Genomic DNA, 24,469 nt, shown 5'->3' with positions numbered 1-24,469 from the left:
CAAAATGGGAAGAGCTTACACATCTTAGCCATGTGAAAAATGCAAGGAAATTCGCCTCGCAAAACGACTCGGCTCCTCTGAGTTTCTTTTGCCGTGATGTCAAATGCTAAATCATATATGTTCATATATCAGTTAGGATGAGTGAAATAGAGATGTGAACAAAAGGGGCAGCACCAAGGTTGGAAATCATTCTGTATTACTACCTTACAGCATATCCCCACCCGTATGCAGTAACCTAGCACGAGAAGTATGCAAGCAAAAGGGACAGCACCAAGGTTGGAAATTTTCTTCTCCCGGAATCCTTCCGATTTACAATGCCGAAACTCGAAGAACGGAAGAAAAAAACAAACATGGGATCCATACATCATACGGCGGATCGAGCCAGTCATCTCATGTAACAGCGATTTAAATTGCATCTTAGGTCGGTTGAATCGAGAACATTACAACTCATATGTGGCTACTTCCTGAACAATCCTGAACTCTGGAGCGCCTTGCAGTAGTCCGAGGCGACGGGAGATCTCTTCATCATGTCCCATATCTTGGCCGAGCTCCTCAGCCAGTCGCGCTCTGTGAGGTTCTTGGAGAACGGCCTCAACGGCCTTGACAGGACCTGCAACGACAGCAATGTACCCAACAGACTGACTTAACGGGGCCGTTAATAAATGCTTGAGTAAATAAACAAGATAGTATAAGCTAAGAACAGGCTGCGTATCTGACAGCGAACTTTTTTTTCATTTTAAATGGTTTCAATACTGGAGTATATAAATTTATAGGACGCCGATAACGCCCACATGTGTGGGTGTTAAGGGATCTAGCCACACGTTTTGTGTGGTGTTTAAGAGGACCAGCCCACATGCCTACGTGTGGGCAAAACAAGTAATGCTCATACGTCTTTTTTTTCCTCACGGTCCCTCTCACACGCTTACGTGTGGGCAAAATAGATAATGCCCACACGCCCGTACGTCAGGCCTCCTACCTCATGGTCCCGCACACCCCGCATGACAGTCATGACGCGCCCCGCAATTGCCATGGTCCGGACCCTCTTCCATGTTCGTTTAACTGCAGTTACTATGTCGCTGAATTACAGTTGCCATGTCGGACAACTACAGTTGCCATGGTTGCTCAACTGCAGTTGCCATCTCAGGTCAAGTGCCAAATGCCATTTTTGGACAACTGCAGCTGTTGCCATGTATAGTCTGGTTTATTATAGTTGCCATGATTTGGAAACTTTAGGGGTTGCCACCTACTAACACTAGGCAGTTGCCATGTATGGTCTAGTTTACTACTGTTGCCATGATTTGAAAACTTTAGGAGTTGCCACCTACTAACATTAGGCAGTTGCCGTGTAGCGCTACAAAGAGACATGGCAAAATAACATGGTCGGGTAACGAGAGAGTTGCCATCTGCTTACAAGCACACTAGGGCAGTTGCCATGTACCCTGCAAAACACATGGCAACTGACATGTTCGGGTAAAAGAGAGAGTTGCCATCTGCTTACAAGCACACTAGGGCAGTTGCCATGTACCCTGCAAAACACATGACAACTCGCAGCTTTGGGTGTGGGAGAGGAGACGGGCGTGTGGGCGAACTGATAAATGCCCACACACCAGCCCTTGTGCGTGAGTGAAAACTGACGTGTGGGCGAACTGCTAAACGCCCACACACCGGTCCCTCCGTGTGGTGAAACGGACGTGTGGGCGACCGGATGAATGCCTACACACCAGCCCAGTCCTACGTGGCACCACAAACATGCCAAGGTTCGTGCAACCACAAACGGATATGGATCCACGCGTCTGAGCGAGATGCAAATGCCCACACGTGTGGGCGTTAGTGTTTCCGAATTTATATGTAATTTCAACTCGGACTAGAAAAGATACCTGATCACGAAGCTTTCCTAGCATGGATGAGTATGTCCCATACTCAAACTTTGTCGAGTTATCATGTGATCTTAATGGAAGAAGGAATACGTCCTGCTGGCTGGAGCTCAAGTCTTCAACTTTCGTGCTTGTAGCAACCGAGGAATCGGTAACTTCAGGTGTCGCACTAGAGCTGCCAATCTTAAATGAGGACGACTCAAAGTGTTTTTCAAGAGTATCCCGTAGAAGCATGAGCTTTGAAGGAGAAAAGTCATGTTCCCTCAATCTGTTCAATTAGAAAATACCGCCGATCAAATTACTAAGATTAAACGGGTAGAGGGATGACTCAAGTCTGGAAGTGGTGACCCTCTCCCCCCCAGTGATTGTTCAAAAAAAAAAGTCTGGAAGTGGTATTGCTCATATGATCGTGTTGCAGCAATATCTTTTTTTACCAACAGGAAATTCAAAAGATCTATTCAGAGAAATATAAATGAGTATCTGATAACAGAAAAAAAAAACACTCTCAAGGCAAGTAGAACAGTTCATAATGCCCACCTAGCATGCACAAAACAGAGATCGGCCATGTAATCTTCACTGCCTGATTGGTTATCATTCTTATTTTCCTTGTCTGGTGTAGATGATGTTAACAATGATGGGTCAGGTATGTTATGCTTCAACAAATCAACCTGTAAAAATACATTACAACACCCCTTTCAGCATTGCACAATATTGCCAAATATCACTTCTAGCTTAGGGTCATCAGTCAACATGTTTTAATTACATGAGCAAAGAGTAACCGCAGAAGTTTTCATCAGTAGAAAATAATACTAGAATGATTCCACTCTCCAAATATTCTCTTTTACCGCTCGGGTTTGCGGTCTCTATTCGGCCGCAACCAATTTCAACCTTCAAAACGTGTTTTTCTCGGCCCTTATCCATGGTTTAAGGGTCACAGCTTTAAGGGGTCCGCTAGAGATGCTCTAAGGATTTTAATTGTTGACGCAGGGCCGGTGGAGCCGTCCACTTGCCAAGTTCTTTTCTATCATGGACGACGTGCACATAGTGCCAAGCTGGCTGAAGGAGTTGATAGATCAGATCCCGGCAAGACTCGCACATACTTAATGTTGGTTACCCTTGCCTTGATTGATTCCAACACTGGCAAGGTTGCACACATAGAGGAAGACTCGATGGATTCTTGCCTGCTAGAAACGAACAAAAGCAAACACGCAGGTGATGCCGATTTCGTTGCAATGGATGCGTGTCGCTTGAAGCATCGGTGGGAAAACAATATGTATATAGTGATTTTACCACATAGATATTTTGGTAGCTCCACTCCATAGTTCATTCGTGATGTTGAAAACCTGAAACAAAAAGAGAAATAACGATCTCCTTCATAAATATCAACAAAAGGAGAATGGGTTATTTGGGCGACCAATCAAAATTCTTAAAAGTTCAATACATCAGTTTGCAGCAAATGTTTACCTGCAAAGCAGTTCTTTCTCTGAGTCGCATGTAAATAGATCATCATATTAGAATGGAGAAACATGGTGTATGTGTGGCATATAGCACTATCAGATTCGTAATAAGACACTGAACTATAAAAAAAAAAAGTCCCTGCAATGGTAGGTAGCACGCACGCAGCTTCCCACCGTTCCCATCCCCAGCATCATCTCTACCTGCACCCTCAACTCATGGAATGAGTTCCCAAATTGCATCCACGGCCAAAAGCGAGTGCAGCAATCACTTTACCATGTAAACAGAGGAAACAAACATCATAGATCGACTGAGTAGCATCAAGATCACATCAGGGGCAGCACGCAGAAGATCAAATAAGGCTCCCCTGCTCCCCGCTAGGCTCCCGCTCCCCCCCCCCCCCCCCCCGCCGCCTCCCGCCCGGCGCGGCGTCCCTCTCCCCCGCTCCCGCTCCCCCGTTCACGCCGCCGCCCAGCGCGAGCGCGGGCTCCCCGCCCCGCCCCTCCCCCCTTTCCCCTCCTCCTCGTCCCGCCGCCTCCGCCGTCTCCCCGGGAGGCGGCCGGGGCGGCGCGCGACCCCCTCCCTCCTCGTCCACCCTTCCTTCGTTCCTCCCCCCCGCCGCCGCCGGCGGGCGCCCCCGGATCTGGCTGGGTGGGGTCGGCGGCGGCGGGTCGTTCCTTCCCCGCGCGCGCTCCTCCTTCCCGGGGTGGGGGGAGGCGGCGGTGCTGCTCGGCCGGTGGTGGTCCGACGTCCTGGTGTGGAGGCCGGCGGCGCTCGCCGGGGTGGTGCCGCCGCTTGGCGGCAGGGCGGTCCGGTGGTGCTGGTCAGCCGGCGGCATGTCCCCGGCCCATATCTGGGCCCGTAGGGTCCCTTCTGGGTCCTTGCGGGCGACCGCGACGCCTTCTGTATGGGGAGGCAGGGGATCGGCTTGGACTGGGACAGTGGTGCCGACGGCGTGCCAGCTGCTGCGCGGAGGCGGGAGCTGTCCGGGCCTTTGAGGGCCCGACCAGGCCTTTGGGGCCACGGGCCCGGTAGGCTCCTGCTATGGCGTCCGGTCGGCTACCGTCGTGGACGGTGGAGGTGGGGCCCTCCCGTATGCCGACGGTGCTGCTGCACTAGTCCCGGCTCCTCTTCTTCGTTGTGCAGACCATCTTCGCGGTGCTGTGGTGAGACAGTGTGGGAAGCTTCGTGTCCGTGTTGGCGCTGGGTGGTGGTTAGTTTGGTGGCGAGCTCCGAAGTGTCTGAGGTAGAGGCTGGGATCGGGAGAAATCCCTGTTGGCTTGGCCAACACCGACGCGGTGGCGCTTGAGGGTGCCGCCAGACCTTCCTGGAGGGCGTCGGGGCTACCCTTCCTCTCTCCTCGCCGCGTACCGGGGGAAACCCTTGGCAGCAGCGTCGTCATCGTCGCGTTCCTTCTTGGAGGTGTTGATTGGTACCGGCGCTTCGGAGTCTCGGAGCTTGGTGGGTGATCTCCGGTGGACACAGCGGTCAAGAGGCTTAGTCGTTTTTGTCGATCCGCCGTTATCGGCATTTGTTTCTTTTTTTTTCTTTTTTTTGGGCGTGCTTGTGCTGCTTCCGCCCCAGCACCTATCGTTGGTTGTATCGAATGGTTGCTTTGTAATACAAAGCGGGGGAAACCCTTTTTCTTAGATCACATTAGGACAAGGAGAGCCCGTGTTAGGACCCTGATAGTCAGCCCGTACTACGTACCTGTAAGGAACCGAGTACTCGTCAGCGTCGACCACATCCGGATCTGGTATACACCACTCTATCCATGCCACTGGTGTGGAAGGCGGCGAGGACGCGCTTGGCCCCTCGGTCGTGAGGGCATGGAGCGATAGGAAGGACGGGTCGCCCCGGCAGCGATGGTAGGGTCCAAACTGAAGATGGTCGCAAGGCAATGAATCAGGACGACAGCGACAGGGCGTCGGCGGCGTGCTCGCCGCGAGTCTGAGTGGACAGGTCGCTCGCGATGGGGCAGGCGTCCGTGGGGATCCGCAGCGGCGGCGGCTGCGTCCCTGGTGATCCTGAAAAGATCGAGGCCGGTGGTGAGGAGTGGCGGATTTTTTTTCTTTTGTGATTATTTGTAAGGAGAGATGGAAAAAAACCAGATGAAGGCGAGGAGGTGATGCGAAAAAAAAACAGACAAAGGTGGGAGTTGAGACGAAAAAAAAGATGGAACAGAAGCTACCAAATTCCTCTTTAGGAGTAGAGATACAGTCTAACTTGAGAATACCGCTTCAATATGATCCTCAAACTTGGCAGAAAACTGTCTCAGAATTTTTTTTAATTACAAAAAAACTAATATTAGAAATGTTGGTTCCACATGTTAGGAAGCAAACTAATACCAATATGGAGGATGGAACCTAAGCTCTCCAGATCGCGGGACGATCAGTCCACACATGCTAACCACCAGTTGATGTGCTGCTTGGCCTAAGGGCATCTCCAAAGTTGACCCGCAAATGTCTCTGTATATGTCTCTTTGTATGTCTGGACGTAGTCCACGAACAAGATGCTGGAGGGAGCCATTCATAAATTAATCCGGTTGAGAGGAAAGATAGTAGAGGGAGACCATGCATGTGATGGGATTTGTGGTGTGGTGTCTGGTTGGGAGAAGAGAAGAGGTGGACCATGAATGTGAAGAGAGAGAAAAGAGAGGAAGACCACACGGAGGATTTTGGTTGGTCACATGGATGTCCGGACTCCGGTATAACTCCCTATGTTTGTCTCGGATTTGCCGGAAAACGGAAGTCCGAACCACTTCGTGGACCGATAAAGATCCCCATTGAATTACAAAAGTGAATAGAAGTGACATATACCGGAGTTTTGAGGGTATCCTTTGAAGAAGCCCTAAGTTGTTGAGCTAGAGCTTATATATTGTGTTCCTATGTACCTCTTCAAGCTTATTTATATATATTTTTATACATGGCGCAACTATAGGCCCGCATAATTTTCATTTTTTTTCAAGTTCATGTTTTTCATATATTTTTTGCATTTGACAAAAAAAGTTCATGTTTTTCGTATTTTTTGCATTTAAATGTTTGACGTTTTCTGAAAAACTATAAACATGTTTTGGAAACGATTTCACGTGTATTTAAAATTTTCAAACGTGTTTTTGTAAAATACCCGTCATGCATTCAAAAATAGTTCATGAATCAAAAAATATTGTGAAAATAATTATTGCGTTTCTAAAACCATGTTTAACATGTTTGATTACATTTCTATAATTTATTATTATGACATAATAAATTTTAATAGATGTTGAACAGTTTTCTAAATACAACACTGTCATTTTTTAGTATGACAAAACTCACATTTCTAACTTTAGGTTTTTTATGTAATTAAATAAAATTGGAGGCCGTTTTCAAAAAAATAATTGCACCGTACAAAAAATGTATGTGGGATGTATCGCAGGACTAGTTCGTCAAGTTTAAGGACCATATTGAAGCGATATTCTCAAGTTCTCGGACCTTACCGAAGCAGTTTCTTAGTTTGAGGACGATTGTGGACATTGCCACCAAGTTGAAGGACCATACATGCATTTTACTCCTCTTTTTAGGTAAAGATGGATGAAGCCGCACTGCCCAGATCTCGAGGCACCGACCACGTGATGCAGCAGGCTTAAACTACACGATTAGGTAAACCAAAGCTTAACTGCGCAGCAGCCAATGCGAGTCCACTTGCAAAGACTAAAAGGAAAGCTTTTCAAGGAGGAAAGAGAGAATGGAAAAAGCTCTATGGACGTACTCGACCGACCATTAGTGTTGTCTGAAGCATCTTCGGTCGTAGTTATCTCTCCATCGCCGGTGACGGACAAAAAGAAAGCCAAGCGCGTGCTGGGGCGTCACGCGCGGGAGTGCAAAAAAGATGCTGCTCCGCGGCACGGTCACCCGTGCAAGCGTTCTCTCGTTGTTAAGTATGCTGTATGCTGATGTATCCTCCCCGTTAAGGAGCCATCTAGGTAGCTGCTCCTGTAAACTGTGAGCTTCTTCATCCTCCTGCTTCGGCCGTCCTCACCCAGTCAATCTGCAGGTTAGCCCGGCCAGAATGTGTGCAAACTCTTTCTCGTGGCTGCTAATACCAAGTATGGGACGTCACCACTGATCTTGAGTGTGTGCTGCCAGCCGCTTCGGTTCTCCTCATTAGCTTGTTCTAGCTAGCCGCGTGTTGTTTGCTGTTCCCTTTTTTCTCTAGTATTGTTATGAGATTAACGACCCCATATATAGTCTTGTTAAAGCATATAGTGGCTGTGTTCCTAAATACTACTCCTATTTGCTATGAGATTAACGACCCTATTTATAGTTACATACTAGCTCCAAGTTTTAACATGTTAGTTTTGTTGACACCAGATCCATCGGGCAGGGCACCTCAACTCCAATGGATTCGCTCCTACCTGGTGTGGACGGAGAACTCGGTCGTTCCCCGTCGTCAGATGTGCCATCCCACAGGAGGTCGAGGTAAGGGCTTTCCCAGATCTGCTAGTGGTCTTCCTCTTGCCGCCCTTGCTCTCTCTTCTTTGGCGATTTTCACTTTCATGCCCTACTTCGGTTGTTGGCAACAACTCTAGCAAGGGTCCTCTGTTTTTTGTTTTTGTTTTTTTGTTTTTTTTAAGGTTCAGTAATGAGACATGAAGTTGCCTTTTTCTTCTTGCTTCTCTTTTTTTTTGGCAAAAGAGAGAGTTTTATTCGTCATGTGCAGGATTACAATGACCTAACATTATACGTGAATAAAATCCGGAGGACAACGCAACCAACAAACGTGCTCACGTCGGTTCCACCATGGTTTCGAGGCAATTTGAACCCTGATTTGTTTTCAATCAATCTACCTCACTGCAAAGTGTCGCTTCCTTTTAAGGTTCTGAATTTCCTAAAAAGGTGGGTGTACATCTCGCTTCGCAAATGTAGTGAGCTTTAGGCGGACTGCAGATTCTGATCTGGAGCCAAGCGTAGGGTTTCAGCAGAAATCATATTCTTACCTACAACTTATACACAATAATTAAGAAGAGAAATAACTACCTAGAATACGTTGTTGGAATTTAGGACAGTCAAACCGCACCTAATCCGAGCCTCACATGAACTCAATATTTCTATTGTCAGTTTTGCTCATTCTCCCTCCATCCGGAAATAACTAACGCAAGTGGAGCTATGCAGGAAATAATTGACACAAATGGTGTACTAGTGCAGGCCTACACTAGTACTCCACTCGCGTCACTTGTTTCCGGATGGAGGGAGTAGTACGTAAGACTTCTGTACTACATATACGTGAGAATTGTATTGCTAGTCTTTCAGTTAGTCTTAAACATATTCCTAATTCACATCGCTTGTCTGGACTATAATCTTGGAATACTTAATCCCTCAAACAAAGTGTGGGCTTTCCACTAGTCTTAATCCTAATTCACACAAAGTCTGTCTGGAATATAAACTTGGAATACGTGGGCTTTTCACTAGCCTCAATGTTTTTTTTTGCAGGGGCACTAGCCTCAATGCTAATTCACATACAAAGTACATGACAAGGAACGAAGCAAGGAAAATTACCTCACCTTTCCTATTCAACCACACGCCAAATCCTAATCTAACGAGCGAGTCAAATATGTCTCAGACATATTTGGATTATTTTCCATGGCCTTCGTGGAAAACATGTTCCAATTCAGCATCCCGATCGTTTCTAAAAACAAAAAGAGTTCCCAAGTTGGTGAATGGTTATTTAAGTTTGAAGTTATACTTGTCTACTCTTTGGAATAATCATGCATACTACAAGACGGTCACCAACACGTACATGCACAAAGCTTACAAGTTGTAGCTTTGTGTGATAAAATCAGTTACTAATAATGGTTTGTTTATTGTACTACTAATGAAACCTTTGTTAATTTATAATATTATTAACTCACACCGCAAAATAGCAAAAAACCATTGAAGTTTAATATGTTTCATGTATTTATTCTATCAACGAGGCATTTCATTTGCCTATTGTATAAGATTACTATCTATTGGCTTACTTTGATCTTTATTTCTCGAACTGAAGCATTTTGACCAATTCGTTGCTCCTTTGAGCCAAATTAAACCCCAACCGAAATCCTACAAGCCTTAAGATCTGAATTTTTGTGCTTCTCTAACCTTATAGGGTTTTAAATGATGCTATATTCAGCACAAAAATAATATTGGAAAGAGTGTTACATTGATTAATTACTTGGGTTTGAATACTTGTACAGTGATAAACAGAATAGGAGAACACTACATGTTACATAACAAGGTCGAAAAAACACAAATAAACATAGTTCTTGCACACATAGTGCTCGGAATATGCTCGATTTCTCGGTAGATTCCTGATCAATCACTTGTCAGAGTGATAAATAGGCCCAAATGACAAATGGTGATGATATGGCCTAATCTTGTCGCCCCCCCCCCCCCCCCCCCCCCGAGTAGTGATAAACCGGATGATTTTTTGAATAGTGACTTTTCATAATTTTTTGTTTCAAAAATCTTGCCAATCAAAGATGTACTTGACCTAGTGTAGCTCTCCCGGGCAATTTGTCATTTATCGCATGCTTGGGTGTTCATAATTCTATATGTGCAGTGTCTAGCTACACCTAGTCTCCAAACTAGTACATGCTCCTATTGGGTTTTGGCCAATTTATCTATGTTCAAGGCATGTGATAGTGAAGGATACTAAGCGCAGACATAATTTATATTATAAATATTGTTTATTGTTAAAGCTGTAATGCAAATGCCCATGTTGGGCTAAATTTGATGTTTCTATTACTCTGTTAAATTTAAATGGATTAATGAAAAATATATGCCTGATATGGCACATAGTAATTTATATGGGACTAATATGAAACGGAGTAATTTATTGAATGTACTCAATCGCAGCAATATAATTGTCTTATTTGATGTCCAATGTGATTACTCGATCAGTCTAGATGCTTTTCTCTTATTCTTTTTTGACCTTTGATGCTTTTGTCTTCTTTTTGACCTGGATGCCTTTTTATTTTTAGATTAATGTAGTTTTTTCTGAAGTAATATGTTAAATTGCAAGATAAATGTTCTTACCTTGTGCCGAAGTAACTCTTGTTAGATCAATGGGACATCAGAACTTCATGAGTATAGAGTTACACCAGATAAATGCGACGACCCCGGAGTTCACACTCCAGCTATTAGACCATATTACAAATCATTTTTCTGAGGAGAGCATAATTGGCCGTGGTGGGTCTGGAGTAGTTTACAAGGTAGTATATGATTGTACCTAGCTACATCTTCTATTATTTGAATGGTATGATCATACTATATATTACAAAGAAATTTTCAACAGGGTGTATTGGACAACGGTGAAGAGATTGCCATGAAGAAGCTTCATCAAATGCATGGGCTTGACGAGAAGCAATTTACAAACGAATTCAACAATCTTATGAGAGCCAAACATAAAAATATTATACGGTTAGTTGGCTACTGCTACTATCTAGGACATGAACGTGTAGAGCACAAAGGAAAATATGTTTTTGCTCATGTGCAAGAAAGACTGCTCTGTTACGAATATTTGCCAGGTGGAAGTCTAGATGAGCATCTTTCTGGTACGATGACGCCCTACTTAGACTTTTATTTTGCATGTCACCGAATAACGATACCAAACTAATGTCTTGATACACTTTCCATTTTCTTTGCAGATGAATCATGCGGACTTGCCTGGGACACACGTTACCAAATAATAAAAGGTGTCTGCGAGGGTTTAAAATTCCTTCATAAAGGATCCGAAGACCCTATTTGCCATTTGGACTTAAAACCAGCGAATATATTGCTGGACAAAGATATGATACCCAAAATTGCAGATTTTGGTTTGTCCAGACTCTTCGCTTCAGCACAGACCCATATCACAACGCAAATTATTGGAACACTGTAAGTTCATACGAAATAAGTTGTCAAGTTGCTTTCACTATCTCTATTCTTGACGTGATTGTATTTGTACCATGCAGTGGATACATGCCTCCTGAATTCATAGAAAGGGGCAAAATCACACTGAAATTTGACATATTCAGTCTGGGTGTTATAATTATAAAAATAATAGCTGGGCCTGATGGTTACTCCAAATTTGCAGATATGCCTTCCGAAGAATTCAGTAAGCTGGTAAGAAAAGTTATTCGAGGTATATTACCTTTTTCTTCATGGATGTTAGGTTGTGTGATGTGCCTTAGACGGCCACATGTTGGCGTTACCTTTCAATTTTGCAGGTACACGAAAACTGGGCAAAGAGGTTGCATGAAACGATGCAGTCACTTACATCGCAAGAAATAAAGACATGCATAGACATCGCATCAAGATGTGTGGAGAGGGATGAAGAGAAAAGGCCATGTATAAGCGAGATTATCAATGAATTGAATAAGATTGACAATGGCATTATTAACGAACCGGATAAGAATTATAGTGACATTGTGGATGAACAAGACAAGCTTAATGTTCACCTTGTCGATGAAGTGGATAAGATTGATGGATACATAGTTGATGAACAGGGCAAGATTGACCCGGACATTGTCGACAAACAAGATAAGCTTAGTACTGCCAAAACTTCAACTACGAACCTGGTAAGTTTGGTCAGTGTTCATATCGGTGATTTCTCTCACCTATAATATTGTCTTTGTGTCTACGAAGAAAACAATTTGTGACTTAAATGGAATGAGAGTAAACTAAATCCTCTGCTATATATGTCCTTAGAACTTAGATTAACAACTAATTAATCTTGTCCTTAATGATCTTAACCACTAGTTTATTGTCAATACCTTCATATGCAGATACCCGCGGACAGACTGGACTCGCTTTTTACCCCACGATGCGTGTGGGTGAATGGCCCTATCATCATCGGCGCCGGCCCATCAGGGCTCGCGGTGGCGGCCAGCCTCCGAGAGCATGCCGTGCCATTCGTCATGCTCGAGCGAGAGGACTGCATCGCCTCACTATGCCGAAAGCGCACCTACGATAGTCTGAAGGTTAACCACCCTAAGCAGTTTTGCGAGCTCCCGGGAATGCCACTCCCGGATCACTTCCCAGAGTACCTCACCCGCGCCCACTTCATGGACTACCTCCAGCAGTACACCACCAAGTTCAACATCAAGCCGAATTTCAACAACACCGTCCTGTCCGCGCGCTTCGACGAGACCTCTGGCTTGTGGCGCGTGTGTGCACGGGGCGCAGAAACGGACGGCAATGCCAAGATGGAGTACATCAGCCGCTGGCTGGTCGTGGCGACCGGCGCTGAGGCAGTCGTCCCTGACATCCCGGGGCTAGCCGGTTTCTGTGGAGAGGTCACCCATTCCAGCGACTACAGCTCCGGCATTTCCTACATCGGCAAGCGCGTGCTCGTGGTGGGCTCCGGCCAGTCCGGCATGGAGGTGTCCGTCGACCTGTGCAACGGCGGCGCGGTCCCGTTCATGGTGGTCAGGAATGTGCTCGGCATTGCCACGTTATACCTCACCGTACTGCTCATGTGGTGGCTCCCGCTCTGGCTCGTGGACAAGATCATGGCCCTCCTCGCCTGGATAGTATTCGCCGACCTCACCAGGCTTGGCGTCCGGACGCCGTCCGTCAACTCGCTCACGCTCAAGAAGACTGACGACTATGGACGCGCCTGGCGCGCGACGGCCAGAAAGATCAGGTCGGGTGAGATCACCGTTGTCACTAGTGTGAGGCGCTTCACCAAGTCCGGCGCCGAGCTGTCCGATGACAGCGTCGTCGACGTCGACGCCGTCATTCTGGCCACTGGCTACCGCAGCAATGTGACCCAGTGGTTCCAGGGCAACAATTTATTTGACGAGAACGGTTGGCCCAAGACCTCGGTCCCCGATGGCTGGAAGGGTCACTCCGGGCTCTACTCCGTCGGCTTCTCCCGCCGCGGTCTCTTGGGCGCCTCTGCTGATGCCGTGTGTGTCGCAAAAGACCTTGGGCACACGTGCAAAGAGGAAACGAAGCCGACGAGGAAGATGGGTGCTTGTCACCGTAGAGCAATTTCTGCCATATTTTAGTGCACCAAGAAGTGATTGGAGCGAACATCAACAATTGTTTTTTTAGATTAAAAAAATGTTTTTACGGCACCAAAAACATTTGTCTCCAACAGCTGTCCTATAAAAGCATCTACAGCCAGACATAACAAATAGGAAAAAGTCTGAAAAAGACCTTAAATTCGTACTCCGAGTCTGAATTAGACCCTGAACTTGAATTCCCTGAAACTGTCACCCCGACCTCTCTGATCCTGGCTAATCCCGGCTGATTTGCGCTTAATGGTTGCTTGTGAGAACAGGATCGCTTACGTGGCAAGGATTAGGGGAAATAAGATGCCACGTAGTGACGAAAACAGGCCCCACAGTTAGTTCGTGGCCACGCGGGGAAATAAACAGAGAAGGGGGGAATATTTGTAGGGTTCGTCGGCGGCTGCAATCGGAGGAGGAGAGGTGGGCGGCGGCATAAATCGTTGAAGAGGCGGGCAGCGGCGTAAATCTGAGAAGGAGAGGCGGGCGGCGGCGGGCAGCGATGGCTTCGTCCTCCGGCGCGGCGTACTGGAGCGTAGGGCGCGGACGAAGGAGGGCAGCGCCTAGGTCGTCGCCGCTGCCTTATTGGGAGAATCCCATAGCTTACGGACCGGCGAAGAACGGGTACTCGAGAAGAGGGCGGCCACTGGATTTTTCCTTGTTCTGTACCATTCTTGCGTCCATGGAAAAGTAAGCTCTCTCTCCCAATGTTGCTCTGTACCAATTTTGCTTCTTTTTTTTTCATTTTTCTCTGTTCTGATTCGGTGAACTGTAGAATCAAATATATGGCTGTGGCTATTTTGTGTGGCCTGATGATCCTTGCATCCTTTTTCAACAGGCAACTTCTTATTGATCTTCGAGAAATGTAGATGAACTTGATGATGGCCGGCAGTCATGGCAGAGATATGTAGCAGATGTTGCAACAAGACATCAATTTGAAGTGATGAGGGAGAGATGTGGAGCAACTGTTCGACTGATTGAGAAAGGAGACGAGTTTATTAGGGCGATCAGTGAATGTAATGGCCTAGTGCCATACGACAGTGAATGTAGTGTGAGCTTTTGTAACACTGAATTAGCAAGTGACTGGAGGTTGTATTGCATTTGACATCTTTTTGTAAGACCAACTAGCAGAATATGGCACTTGTAGCATGGAATTTGAGATCAGGTTATAAATCAGTGAACTTTTGGTTGCATTCGCAGCTAGTTATAATAAAAGCATTCAGTTTGCATTCTGTAGTAGTATTAAGCAGCATAATATAACAAAAGCACCCAGTACAGATTTTGCAGTGCCATTTTAGAAACACCTAACACACAAGTACCAGGCAAAATAGCATCAGTTCACAGTGACACACATAACCACCTGTACATGACCATACTGACTTAAGAATTTAAACCACATAACCACCAGTTCTGTTGTACTACTTTCTGTAGTACTACTGACATCTAATTTAACATACTCCCTCCGTCTGGAAATACTTGTCATCAAAATGGATAAAAATGGATGTATCTATAACTAAAATACATCTAGATATATCCATTTCAATGACAAGTATTTCCGAACGGAGGGAGTACTAATTAGACTAGAGAAGCAGTAGACAATCAGGAATAATTCTTTGATTTTTTCTTGGCTTGCACATTCTTCCTGGTAGCCTTCCTCTTCCCTCCACTTGGTCCTGCTTCTGCTTGATCTTTTCCTTTTCTCTTAGCCTGCTGGCTTGCTCTAATTTGAGCTAATATACCTTCTGTTGATCTGAAATAAAAACCCAGCCTTCACCTTGATCAGTAATATCCAATAGCACAAAGCAGCTCACCATGGCATGCTCCTTTGAAAAAGCAACCATCAAGTCCAATCACCCTTCTACATGCTTTAAAACCCTGCTTCATAGCATTGAAACACACATAGAAGCTCTGGAAAATATTCTGATCCATATTGGTAGGGTCCAAGCCAACAAGTATTGTACTTCCAGGATTGCTCCTCAATAGTTCTAGCTGGTAATCAAACACCTTGGTGTACTCCTCTTTCATACCTGCTAGTAGTTTCTCTGATACAATCTTCTTGGCAGCCTTGCACTTGGATGTTGACACATCGGCAAAGAAATCTTTGAGAACAGTAGCTTTAATACTGTCAATCTTCCATGTGGGGTTAGCTCTTAAGATGTGCTCATACTTTCTTGCTATAACCATAGCAGTAACAAGGTGATTGTATCTGTTAGGTGCACACTCATGTTCAGATTCAAATGTTAACACCTGGAACCTAGAACACCTGGTAGTCTTAGCACCATATATAAGCCATGGACATCCAGGCCATCCACACTTAGCCCTGATCCTATCTTCGGCTGACTTCATGAAGATTATACTCCTAAATGTGAGCAGTCCATATTTTATTAGTGCCTTTCTCATCTGCTCCTTGCTCCTGAAAACCATCCCTAAACAAAACATTGGAATATCTGCCTTCGGATTATACCTGGGGTACTTGCTCTTCCTCCTGACAACATGTCCATCATGATCACTATCTTCATCATATGAATAATCTTCATCATCAGAATCAAAGTGATCTTCTCCTATCACCTCTTCCACATTTGCAACTAAATCAATTGGAACAACACCTGTTGGATTTCTCTGTGCCCACTTCTTAGAATCTCTTATTCTCTTCTTAAATGCCTTTGCTTCTTCCTTAAGTTCCACATACTCTTCCTCTAGTCCACTGTCATCACTACCTGGCACATAATCACTATCATCACTGCTTGAATCACTGTCATGTTCAAACTCACTGTTATGTTCTTCTCTTCCAGGTACAGTTGGTTTTTGAACTGTTTCTTTAATAAGTGCAATTTTGCAAGTTTGTGACCGAGGATTGAGCACTTGAGAGCTTCCTGTCAGAGCATCAATCATCTGTGAACTCTGTCCACACTCAACTCTAAAAGTTTCTTTCATTGTACTCCTTAAAGGGCTGGCAATAACTGAAGTTATAACTCCAGTGTCATCTGGTACAACCACATGTTCATTTCTGTCAGCCAACCCATTCACATTTCCAACACTGAATTGCACTTGTTCTTCGGCAGAAATGATAGCATCAGGTGCTTCCTCACTGTCTCCCTCTTCCTCACTTTGTATCTCATCTTCAAAATCACTACCACTCCTATCACTTTCCTCATCCTGCTCTCCAAAGTACTCAACATACACATCAGCCACTCCACTATCGGTTGTGTACTCTGACATTTTCATACAACCAGCATCATCAAAGAGAAACATCAAGCCATTTGACAATTCTAAACCCGGAACCAAGAAATAAAGCTTCATGGAATCTTTGTATGTGATATGATCAGCCAAATGCCCTGTGATTTCTGGTAAGGACAGTTTGTCCCTTTCTATCTCTGATATCTCCTCATCTCCTCCAACATAATCTAACTCAGGACCAACTCGGACAAATTCCCCTCCAAAGTGAAAGCGAACATTCAATTTCTCACTCGGATCCATGCTTGCAGAAAGAAAACCTACAGTAATACACATAAATTCAGTACGCCATGTCTAATACAACTTTTGAGAAGAAATAGAACCACACAGAAATCTCACATCCAAAAAAAAATTCTGGAAAATATCATCCAACACCACAACCATCTCTATCTGAAACCCTAGCCATATCCATCAAACGGCGGCAAATGCAAACAAGAAAGCATAGGCAGGAGGCCGGCACATTACCTCCGTCAACTCCGGTCGCCGCGATTTTCTTGCCTTCCTGTCGATCAGCCCCCGTTCACCATCGCCGGCGTACCTTTTTTTTAGAGACAACGCCGGCGTACCTGAAACTGAAGAGACGAGCGAGAGACGGGGGAGAATAGGAACAGATTGGAGAGAGACAGGAGAGAAGGGGGAAGGCCCGACTTGGTGGTGGGTTTAAGAGGGGACGGTATGGCCCAGAGATCGGTCCAGATTGTGATGATTTCCTCTCCATATCCCTGCCAAGTAAGCAATCCCATTCTCACAAACAAACATCCAGCCGGGATTAGCCACGATCAGAGAGCTCGGGGTGACAATTTCAGGGAATTCAAGTTCAGGGTCTGATTCAGACTCGGAGTACGAATTTAAGGTCTTTTTCAGACTTTTGCCTAATAAATAGGACCCTTTAAACGTCCATTTTAAACTCCTATTTGTTCTTCCACATAACCACATTCCTCATTTTTCTCCTCATATGTTTGATCACTTGTACGTGATTGGTGAAAAAAAAGAGAGAGAAATAAAAGAATGAATAAAGAAAGAGAAAATATGGTCCCGGGTGAGGCCACGTCCTACATGGCAGACTGCCCGGGTGCGCTTGGACGCGTCCGCGAGCCCTCATATCCTCCCTACATTCGAGATGGATATGAGGGTTCGCGGACAGGCTGGGCGTATAGGGATGACATAAGGGGTCCAATAGGGTCACATTTTTTTTTTATCTCCTGTCCGGTTACTAACCAGACACGTCCGCGGACGTATGGGAGATGGTTTGAGGTATCCGGCTGTAGATGCTCTAAGAGGGCACCAAATAGAACACAACTTTGATCTTTTTCAGAGATCAAACACACAATCACATGGCAGCTCTATGTACGCGCAACTCGCCTCAACGTATAGAAATTAGCTGTCGCACTTGATATCTCGTCGGTGCTCACGCAAACACCGAGACCAGAACACACACACGAACTTGGCAACACAAAGTTTACTAGAGACATGTGTCGTGCCTTGTAATTATCTCTTTATTGCTTTTCTCATTTTTCTGGTGTCTCATAAATCTACCCCAAGTCTCTGCTTATATAGACGTACAAGCTGCCGACTCAACACAACCTAAACCTTCGTACATCAACTCCTAGCACCACACGGACATTATATAATACTATATGTAAAAGGCAAACCGACTCAACTAAAGCTTTCGTACTTTACTCGGACGTCGGCATCCAAGCCAACTCCTAATTGAGCTATCAATCAAACGCCAGCAAGGCAGCAAGTGTGCTTTCAGGTCTTCAGTCTAAACTCTACTATCAAGAGAAAATGTAGGCAGCACAAACTGTCATGTCACTGTTTTATCATCCCTTGGAACAGCCGTAGTGCAACTACGTCACAAATGGCTGTTTCTCTGAGCATTTACCCCCGGCGTTAATTGTTCAGATCATATCATATCAATTAACGGCGGAGGCAAACATGATCTTAACAATTACCTCTGCCTTGGGCGATACACCAAAGGATGCATGAACCTGTTATGTGAAACTTGTGGGGTCAGGAATGAAACACAAGTACGAGGAACTTAAAAGCCTCTTCTAAAAAAAGGGGAAGAGCTTACACATCTTAGCCATGTGAAAAATGCAGGGAAAATTCGCCTCGCAGAAAGACTCGGCTCCTCTTGAGTTTCTTTTGCCGTGAAGCCAAATGCTAAATCATATATGTTCATATATCAGTTAGGATGAGTGAAATAGAGATGTGAACAAAAGGGGCAGCACCAAGGTTAGATATCATTCTGTATTGCTACCTTACAGCATATCCCCATTCGCATGCAGTAACCTAGCACGAGTAGTATGCAAGCAAAAGGGACAGCACCAAGGTTGGAAATTTTCTTCTCCCGGAATCTTTCAGATTTACAATGCCGAAACTCAAAGAACGGAAGAAGAAAAAAACACAGGATCCATACATCATATGGCGGATCGAGCCAGTCGTCTCATCTAACAGCGATTTAAATTGTATCTCAGGTCAGTCGAATCGAGAACATTACGACGCATATGTGGCTACTTCCTGAACAATCCTGAGCTCTGGAGCGCCTTGCAGTATTCCGAGGCGACGGGAGATCTCCTCACCATGTCCCATATCTTGGCCGAGCTCCTCAGCCAGTCACGCTCTGTGAGGTTCTTCGAGAACGGCCTCAACGGCCTTGACAGGACCTGCAACGACAGGAATATACACAGCAGACTGACTTAATGGGGCCGTTAATAAATGCTTGAGTAAATGAACAAGATAAGCTAAGAACAGGCTGCGTCTCTGACAGCGATTTTTTTTTTCATTTTAAATGGTTTCAAGACTGGAGTATATAAATCTATATGCAATTTCAAGTCGGACTAGAAAAGATACCTGATCACGAAGCTTCCCTAGCATGGATGAGTATGTCCCATATTCAAACTTCGCTGAGGTATCATGTGATCTTAATGGAAGAAGGAATATGTCCTGCTGGCTGGAGCTCAACTCTTCAACTTTCGTGCTTGGAGCAACCGAGGAATCGGTAACTTCAGGTGTCGCACTAGAGCTGCCAATGTTAAATAAGGACGACTCAAAGTTTTTTTCAAGAGTCTCCCGCAGAAGCATGAGCTTTGAAGGAGACAAGTCATGTTCCCTCAATCTGTTCAATTAGAAAACACCATCAATCATATTACTAAGATTAAATGAGTGGAGGGATGAATTAAGTATGGAAGTGGTATGTGCTCATATGATCGTGTTGCAGCAATATTCCTTTTTTTTTTACCAACAGGAAATTCAAAAGATCCACTCAGAGAAATATAAATGAGTATCTGATAACAGAAAAAAAATACACTCTTAAGGCAAGTAGAACAGTGCATAATGCTCACCTAGCATGCACAAAACAGAGATCGGCCATGTAATCTTCACTGCCTGATTGGCTATCATTCTTATTTTCCTTGTCTGGTGTAGATGATGTTAACAATGATGGGTCAGGTATGTTATTCTTCAACAAATCAACCTGTAAAATACATTACAATACCCGTTTCAGCATTGCACAATATTGCCAAATATGTCACTTCTAGCTTAGGGTCATCAGTCAACATGTTTTAACTACATGAGCACAGAGTAACTGCAGAAGTTTTCATCAGTAGAAAACAATACTACAATGATTCCACTCTCCAAATGTTGGATAAGAAAAGTGTGATAGTATCAACTATGCATATGCATAATATGCTGAAGAGTGTGACAGGTGAAACAAGTACAGTGAGATATAAGCTAAGGAGATATCAAATTTTGAATGAAGCTGGAAGAATCAGACAATCTGTGGCAGTATGTAGACAACATGAGCTAGCTTTTTCTTTGTTGAAGAAGAACAAGAAAATGGAGGAAAACACAGATATACTAAATGCAGAAGAGAATATTACCTACAAAGCACGGACACGCCTGGAAGTGCCGAACTGCCGTTCTGATACGGCGGGATACGGGGATACGTCGGGATACGCTGGGATACGCGAATTATGCAGTATCCCCCGAATTTTGATTAAAAAAAGAAAAAAAACGCAGGGATACGCCGGGACACGTTGCAGGATACGTTTGTGACACGGCCTGGCCCAAAACAGCCTTGGCCCAACCCAATACCTAACCTATTTTGCAGAAAGTCTCACACGCTCCCGTCTCAAGGACGAGGTACTCCCTCGTCGCACTGGAACGCGTCGCCAGCCGCCGTGGCCGCCGCCACCGGCAACACCTGGATTCGACCGGCAACCGCTGGGTGCTGGCGCTACCCCAGCCTCACAGGTAACCTAGCATCCTCTCCCCTCTCCACTAAAGTCAGAAGGTTGCAGGAAACAGGGAGTAAGATCAGTTCTGCTTGTAGTTTCCCTAAAACTAGATAAGAGCTCATACACTTAGTTACGAACCTCTGAATGTAATTTGTTCCGTTGTTCTGCATATATTACTAGAATAGGCTCAACAAAACAGGGGTTTTCTGAACAAAATCGACAGTTCACACTACCAGGTGGACATACTATTTTAATTCTCAAAAGAAGGAAGTAGAAATAATAGCCCGACAACTCACCGTAAGCATGAGCTCCCACATGGAAAAATCATTGATCCCTTCTGACACAACCAACACAATATTACAGACAGATGCCAAGAAAACACCAAGCTACAGAAATTCCTTGCAGAACAACAGAAAATACCGATCAATTACTGTGAACCACAAAGGTAAAGCCAGCAGCAAAACAGTCAGGTGTAAGAATTATAGTAAATCATTTACCTGGATTCCCATTAGCTCATGGGCCAGGTCTGCTGGTAATGGATCGCCGTTAAGAACAGGAAGTGAAGACGAACCATCTGGCCTCATCATATCCATTAGGATGGATGGACTGTATACTGGCTGCAGGATAATTGATTACAGTCGAGAATATTATCAGCAAGATTTTTAGCTTAACTGTCCTAGTATTTGGAACACACCGGTGCTGAGAGTAAACTAAGTTCATCTTACCTGAGTGTCGAGAAGTATAACTCGTTCATGAGATATCCTGAAATCAACACCTGCAGTACAGTGCTTTGCCATTGCTTTGATTTCCTCAGTTTGTGTAGCAAAAGGAGGATGCATTCCTACAGAGAATGGTCACCTAATTGAATTTTGGTTTGCTCAAGTTTGGTACAGAATGAACTGCTAAAGATATACTCAAGTTTGGTACCAGGTGAGCTTCCATCATATCCATAAAGCTCGTTCATGATGGTTGACTTGCCCACACCAGGTGGGCCGATTATCCCGATCACCATGAAATCATTGTTCTCTGTGAGATACTGCGAAAAGGAAGAACACGAGACATATCTTAAACGAGTGGTGTTGAGCACGGGAATTGTAGTACAAGATCTCAGCTTGCTCAGCAAAACACATCTTAGTAGGGAAATACTCAAGTACACTGAGCATTGAGCAATGAGACATATGAAGCTAATTCATACTCAGCTACAACATATCATATGAAGCTAATTCTGTGCACTATAAATTGCAGTTAACTTAGCACAAATTCATCCACCACCACTCTTGAATTAAACAGTCCAGTAATAATCCCAGAAACGCCACACACGCACGGGCGCGCACAAAAAAGTGGGGGCAGACAAGGGGGGTTGTGCACGCACCGGTAGGATCTTGTCGGTGTGGACCTCCCAGGCGTCGGAGACGAGGCTGAGCGAGCCAGGCTGCGGCCCCTGCCGCGCGCGGGCGCCGCCGCCGCCCCCAGCGCCCTCGTCGTCGGCGCCGGAGGACGAGGGGGGCGGAAGCGGCGGCTTCGCGAGGAGTATCTTGGGCGGAGGCGGTGGCGGCGGGTGGGAGGAGGAGGAGGATGAGGAGCCCCGGTCGCCGACGCCGGCGAGCAGCTGCGGCTGTCCGGCGGCCATGGCGGCGTGGGTACTCCGCACCGCACTTGGGCTTCTGTCTCGGCTGGAGCGGATAGTTTTAAGGGCCCTGTTACTATCAGCTCAGCACTCCGGGGCGGCCCATCACCGGTTTTATGAGTCTCTAAGGATGTGTTTGGTAGCATGTATAGACCTAGCCTATCTCCTCTGATACATACTGAGCGTAGATATGTGGAGTTCATGCATTTGCTGTTGTTTGACAGCCGTGTATGCGCTGCGACATGTTGAGCTGAGATTTTTTTGGCAGTCTGCATGTGTTTAGACATGCTGAACAATTTCGATTTTTGAATAATTTTTTTCAATGATGAATTTTAAAAAAATATGAACAAAAATGTAAATATATTTTTAAATTATAAAGTTTTATTGCAAATTAAAATAAAATTTTAAATTCTAAACATTTTATGAAAATTTAATCATATTTGAAATTCAGAACTTTTTTGAAAATTAAAAAAAAAATTAAAATTCTGAAAACAAATTAAAAATTGAAACAAACTTCAAAATTATGAACATCACTTGATTTCTTTTTAAAATTCTAAACATTTTCTGAAAATTTAAATATTTTTTGAAATTCTGCACATTTTTTATTTTCTTTTCTAAATCTGAACATTTCTAAAAACTTAACAAAAATCTGAAATTGTGAACATTTTTTAAAATTTTAAACAATTTTTGAAATTCTAAACTTTTACGAAAATGTAAACAAAATTTTAAATTCTGAATTTTATTTAAAAATTGAAACAAAATTTAAAATTATGAACATTTTTTGAAAATTTAAACATATCTAGACGTGGTCTGGTGGGTGGGGACGAGGGTCGGGGCAAGCATGGCTGCCTCTATGCACCCTCTTTGGAGTGCATGAGATGGGTATGGTTGAGGGCCCTTCTTTGCATCAAATGGACATAGCCCGTGCACCCTACTAATCAAGCAAAAATGGGTTGAATTGGAATTTTTGCTCTCATGCATCCTCCATGCACCGTATCAAATACACCATAATGCTTCGATGTCGGCATTTTCTTATTATACTGTATGTACTAGCACATGCATGTATACACTTAAAAAAACATATGCACGTGCATTGCAACAGGACAAAATTAACCGGCACTCAAATCCAATGAGAATTTTATGGGCAAGCAAAATGCCCATGAGAAAATGCCAAACTCCTCCACTTCCTTGTGCGTTAGTGACGGGTTTCAGCGTATTTACTGAGGTTGGCTTCTATCTAGCGGCAGGCTTTGTAGACACTCCAAAAATCGCAAGCACGTCTTCGTCGATTTGAAGTAAGAAATCAACCATGATGAGCTCGCCACCATCCTATGCCAGTGGTAGCTATGTTATGTATTTAGGCCTTATACAATGCTAGGTGTTTAGAAAGGTGCTTAAAAAAATAAACCAGATTTTTCAGAAGTACTGGTGCCTATTTTTATAGGAGAGACGCTTAATTAAACGTCTACCCTTCATAAATAAGCACCAATGTTTAAGAAAACACTGGTTTATTCCTTTAAGCACCTTCCCTAAGCGCCTTGCATTGTACATGGCCTTAGTCACGTCTTTGATGGTGTGTGGATGCCATCAGCACCGCTGATGCGTCGCTTGCCTTAGAGCATCTATAGCCGCATCCATCTAATCTGATCCCTCAAACGTCCACGGACGTACCCGTCAGTGTTCGGACACGTCCGTTTTCATCCTCACTTTTCTCTCTCAAAAACAATAACACTCCTCATTTTATGGCATTTGAACAAACAGGTTGTGTGCAACACCGTAGAGCACGCAGCCTAGGAAGAGAGAAGGTAGATGAATCCTTGCCGGATGCGGTGGCGGCGGCAAGCATCGCATGCGCAGACACGAGGGCCTCAGCCATCATGCGGCGGCAGCACGCACGCAGCCAGCACACGCGATGGCGGCGGCTAGCACGGGCCAGCATGTTGTCGCAGAGACCTGCAAGCACGACCCAAGCGAAACCGAACAAGAGAGAGCGAGAGGTGAAAGATAGAGTTTTGCGCTGCTGTAACAA

The 24,469-nt window shown here is 44.8% G+C and overlaps 4 protein-coding genes across 5 annotated transcripts; 1 reads left to right on the top strand and 3 right to left on the bottom strand.

Annotated features, from left to right (window-relative positions):
- Positions 1-250: 250 nt before the first annotated feature.
- LOC123170648 (protein SMG9-like) lies at positions 251-4,167 on the bottom strand. The gene is made up of 4 exons (XM_044588472.1): positions 3,925-4,167; positions 2,412-2,542; positions 1,878-2,142; positions 251-610 (listed from the first exon to the last, which is right to left on the bottom strand). The coding sequence occupies exons 1-4, from the start codon at positions 4,165-4,167 to the stop codon at positions 458-460; spliced, it is 792 nt and encodes a 263-aa protein (XP_044444407.1). The 3' UTR covers positions 251-457.
- A 2,952-nt stretch (positions 4,168-7,119) lies between these two features.
- LOC123165125 (probable indole-3-pyruvate monooxygenase YUCCA8) lies at positions 7,120-14,537 on the top strand. 2 transcript variants are annotated; one of them, XM_044582759.1, is made up of 9 exons: positions 7,120-7,361; positions 7,679-7,786; positions 10,404-10,554; positions 10,638-10,896; positions 10,990-11,218; positions 11,296-11,446; positions 11,551-11,901; positions 12,109-14,028; positions 14,177-14,537. In XM_044582759.1, exons 2-8 carry the CDS (start codon positions 7,707-7,709, stop codon positions 13,333-13,335), a joined length of 2,448 nt encoding a protein of 815 aa, XP_044438694.1. In that variant the 5' UTR covers positions 7,120-7,361; positions 7,679-7,706; the 3' UTR covers positions 13,336-14,028; positions 14,177-14,537. The 2 variants fall into 2 exon arrangements, with proteins under 2 accessions (XP_044438694.1, XP_044438695.1); XM_044582760.1 differs by having other exon boundaries at positions 10,391-10,554.
- Positions 14,538-14,632: 95 nt separating this feature from the next.
- Positions 14,633-18,975, bottom strand: LOC123165126 (uncharacterized). Its single transcript, XM_044582761.1, has 4 exons — positions 18,836-18,975; positions 18,650-18,738; positions 17,038-18,563; positions 14,633-16,832 (listed from the first exon to the last, which is right to left on the bottom strand). The coding sequence occupies exon 4, from the start codon at positions 16,813-16,815 to the stop codon at positions 15,118-15,120; it is 1,698 nt and encodes a 565-aa protein (XP_044438696.1). The 5' UTR covers positions 16,816-16,832; positions 17,038-18,563; positions 18,650-18,738; positions 18,836-18,975; the 3' UTR covers positions 14,633-15,117.
- On the bottom strand, positions 18,788-22,515 carry LOC123165128 (protein SMG9). Its single transcript, XM_044582762.1, has 8 exons — positions 22,186-22,515; positions 21,741-21,849; positions 21,539-21,654; positions 21,311-21,430; positions 21,110-21,199; positions 19,920-20,050; positions 19,429-19,693; positions 18,788-19,241 (listed from the first exon to the last, which is right to left on the bottom strand). Exons 1-8 carry the CDS (start codon positions 22,441-22,443, stop codon positions 19,089-19,091), a joined length of 1,242 nt encoding a protein of 413 aa, XP_044438697.1. The 5' UTR covers positions 22,444-22,515; the 3' UTR covers positions 18,788-19,088.
- Positions 22,516-24,469: the final 1,954 nt, after the last annotated feature.

This window comes from Triticum aestivum, chromosome 7D, assembly GCF_018294505.1.
Source record: "Triticum aestivum cultivar Chinese Spring chromosome 7D, IWGSC CS RefSeq v2.1, whole genome shotgun sequence".
NCBI classification, from domain to species: domain Eukaryota; kingdom Viridiplantae; phylum Streptophyta; class Magnoliopsida; order Poales; family Poaceae; genus Triticum; species Triticum aestivum.
The sequence above is the reverse complement of the archived record's forward strand: the minus strand, read 5'-3'. Positions and strand labels throughout refer to the sequence as shown.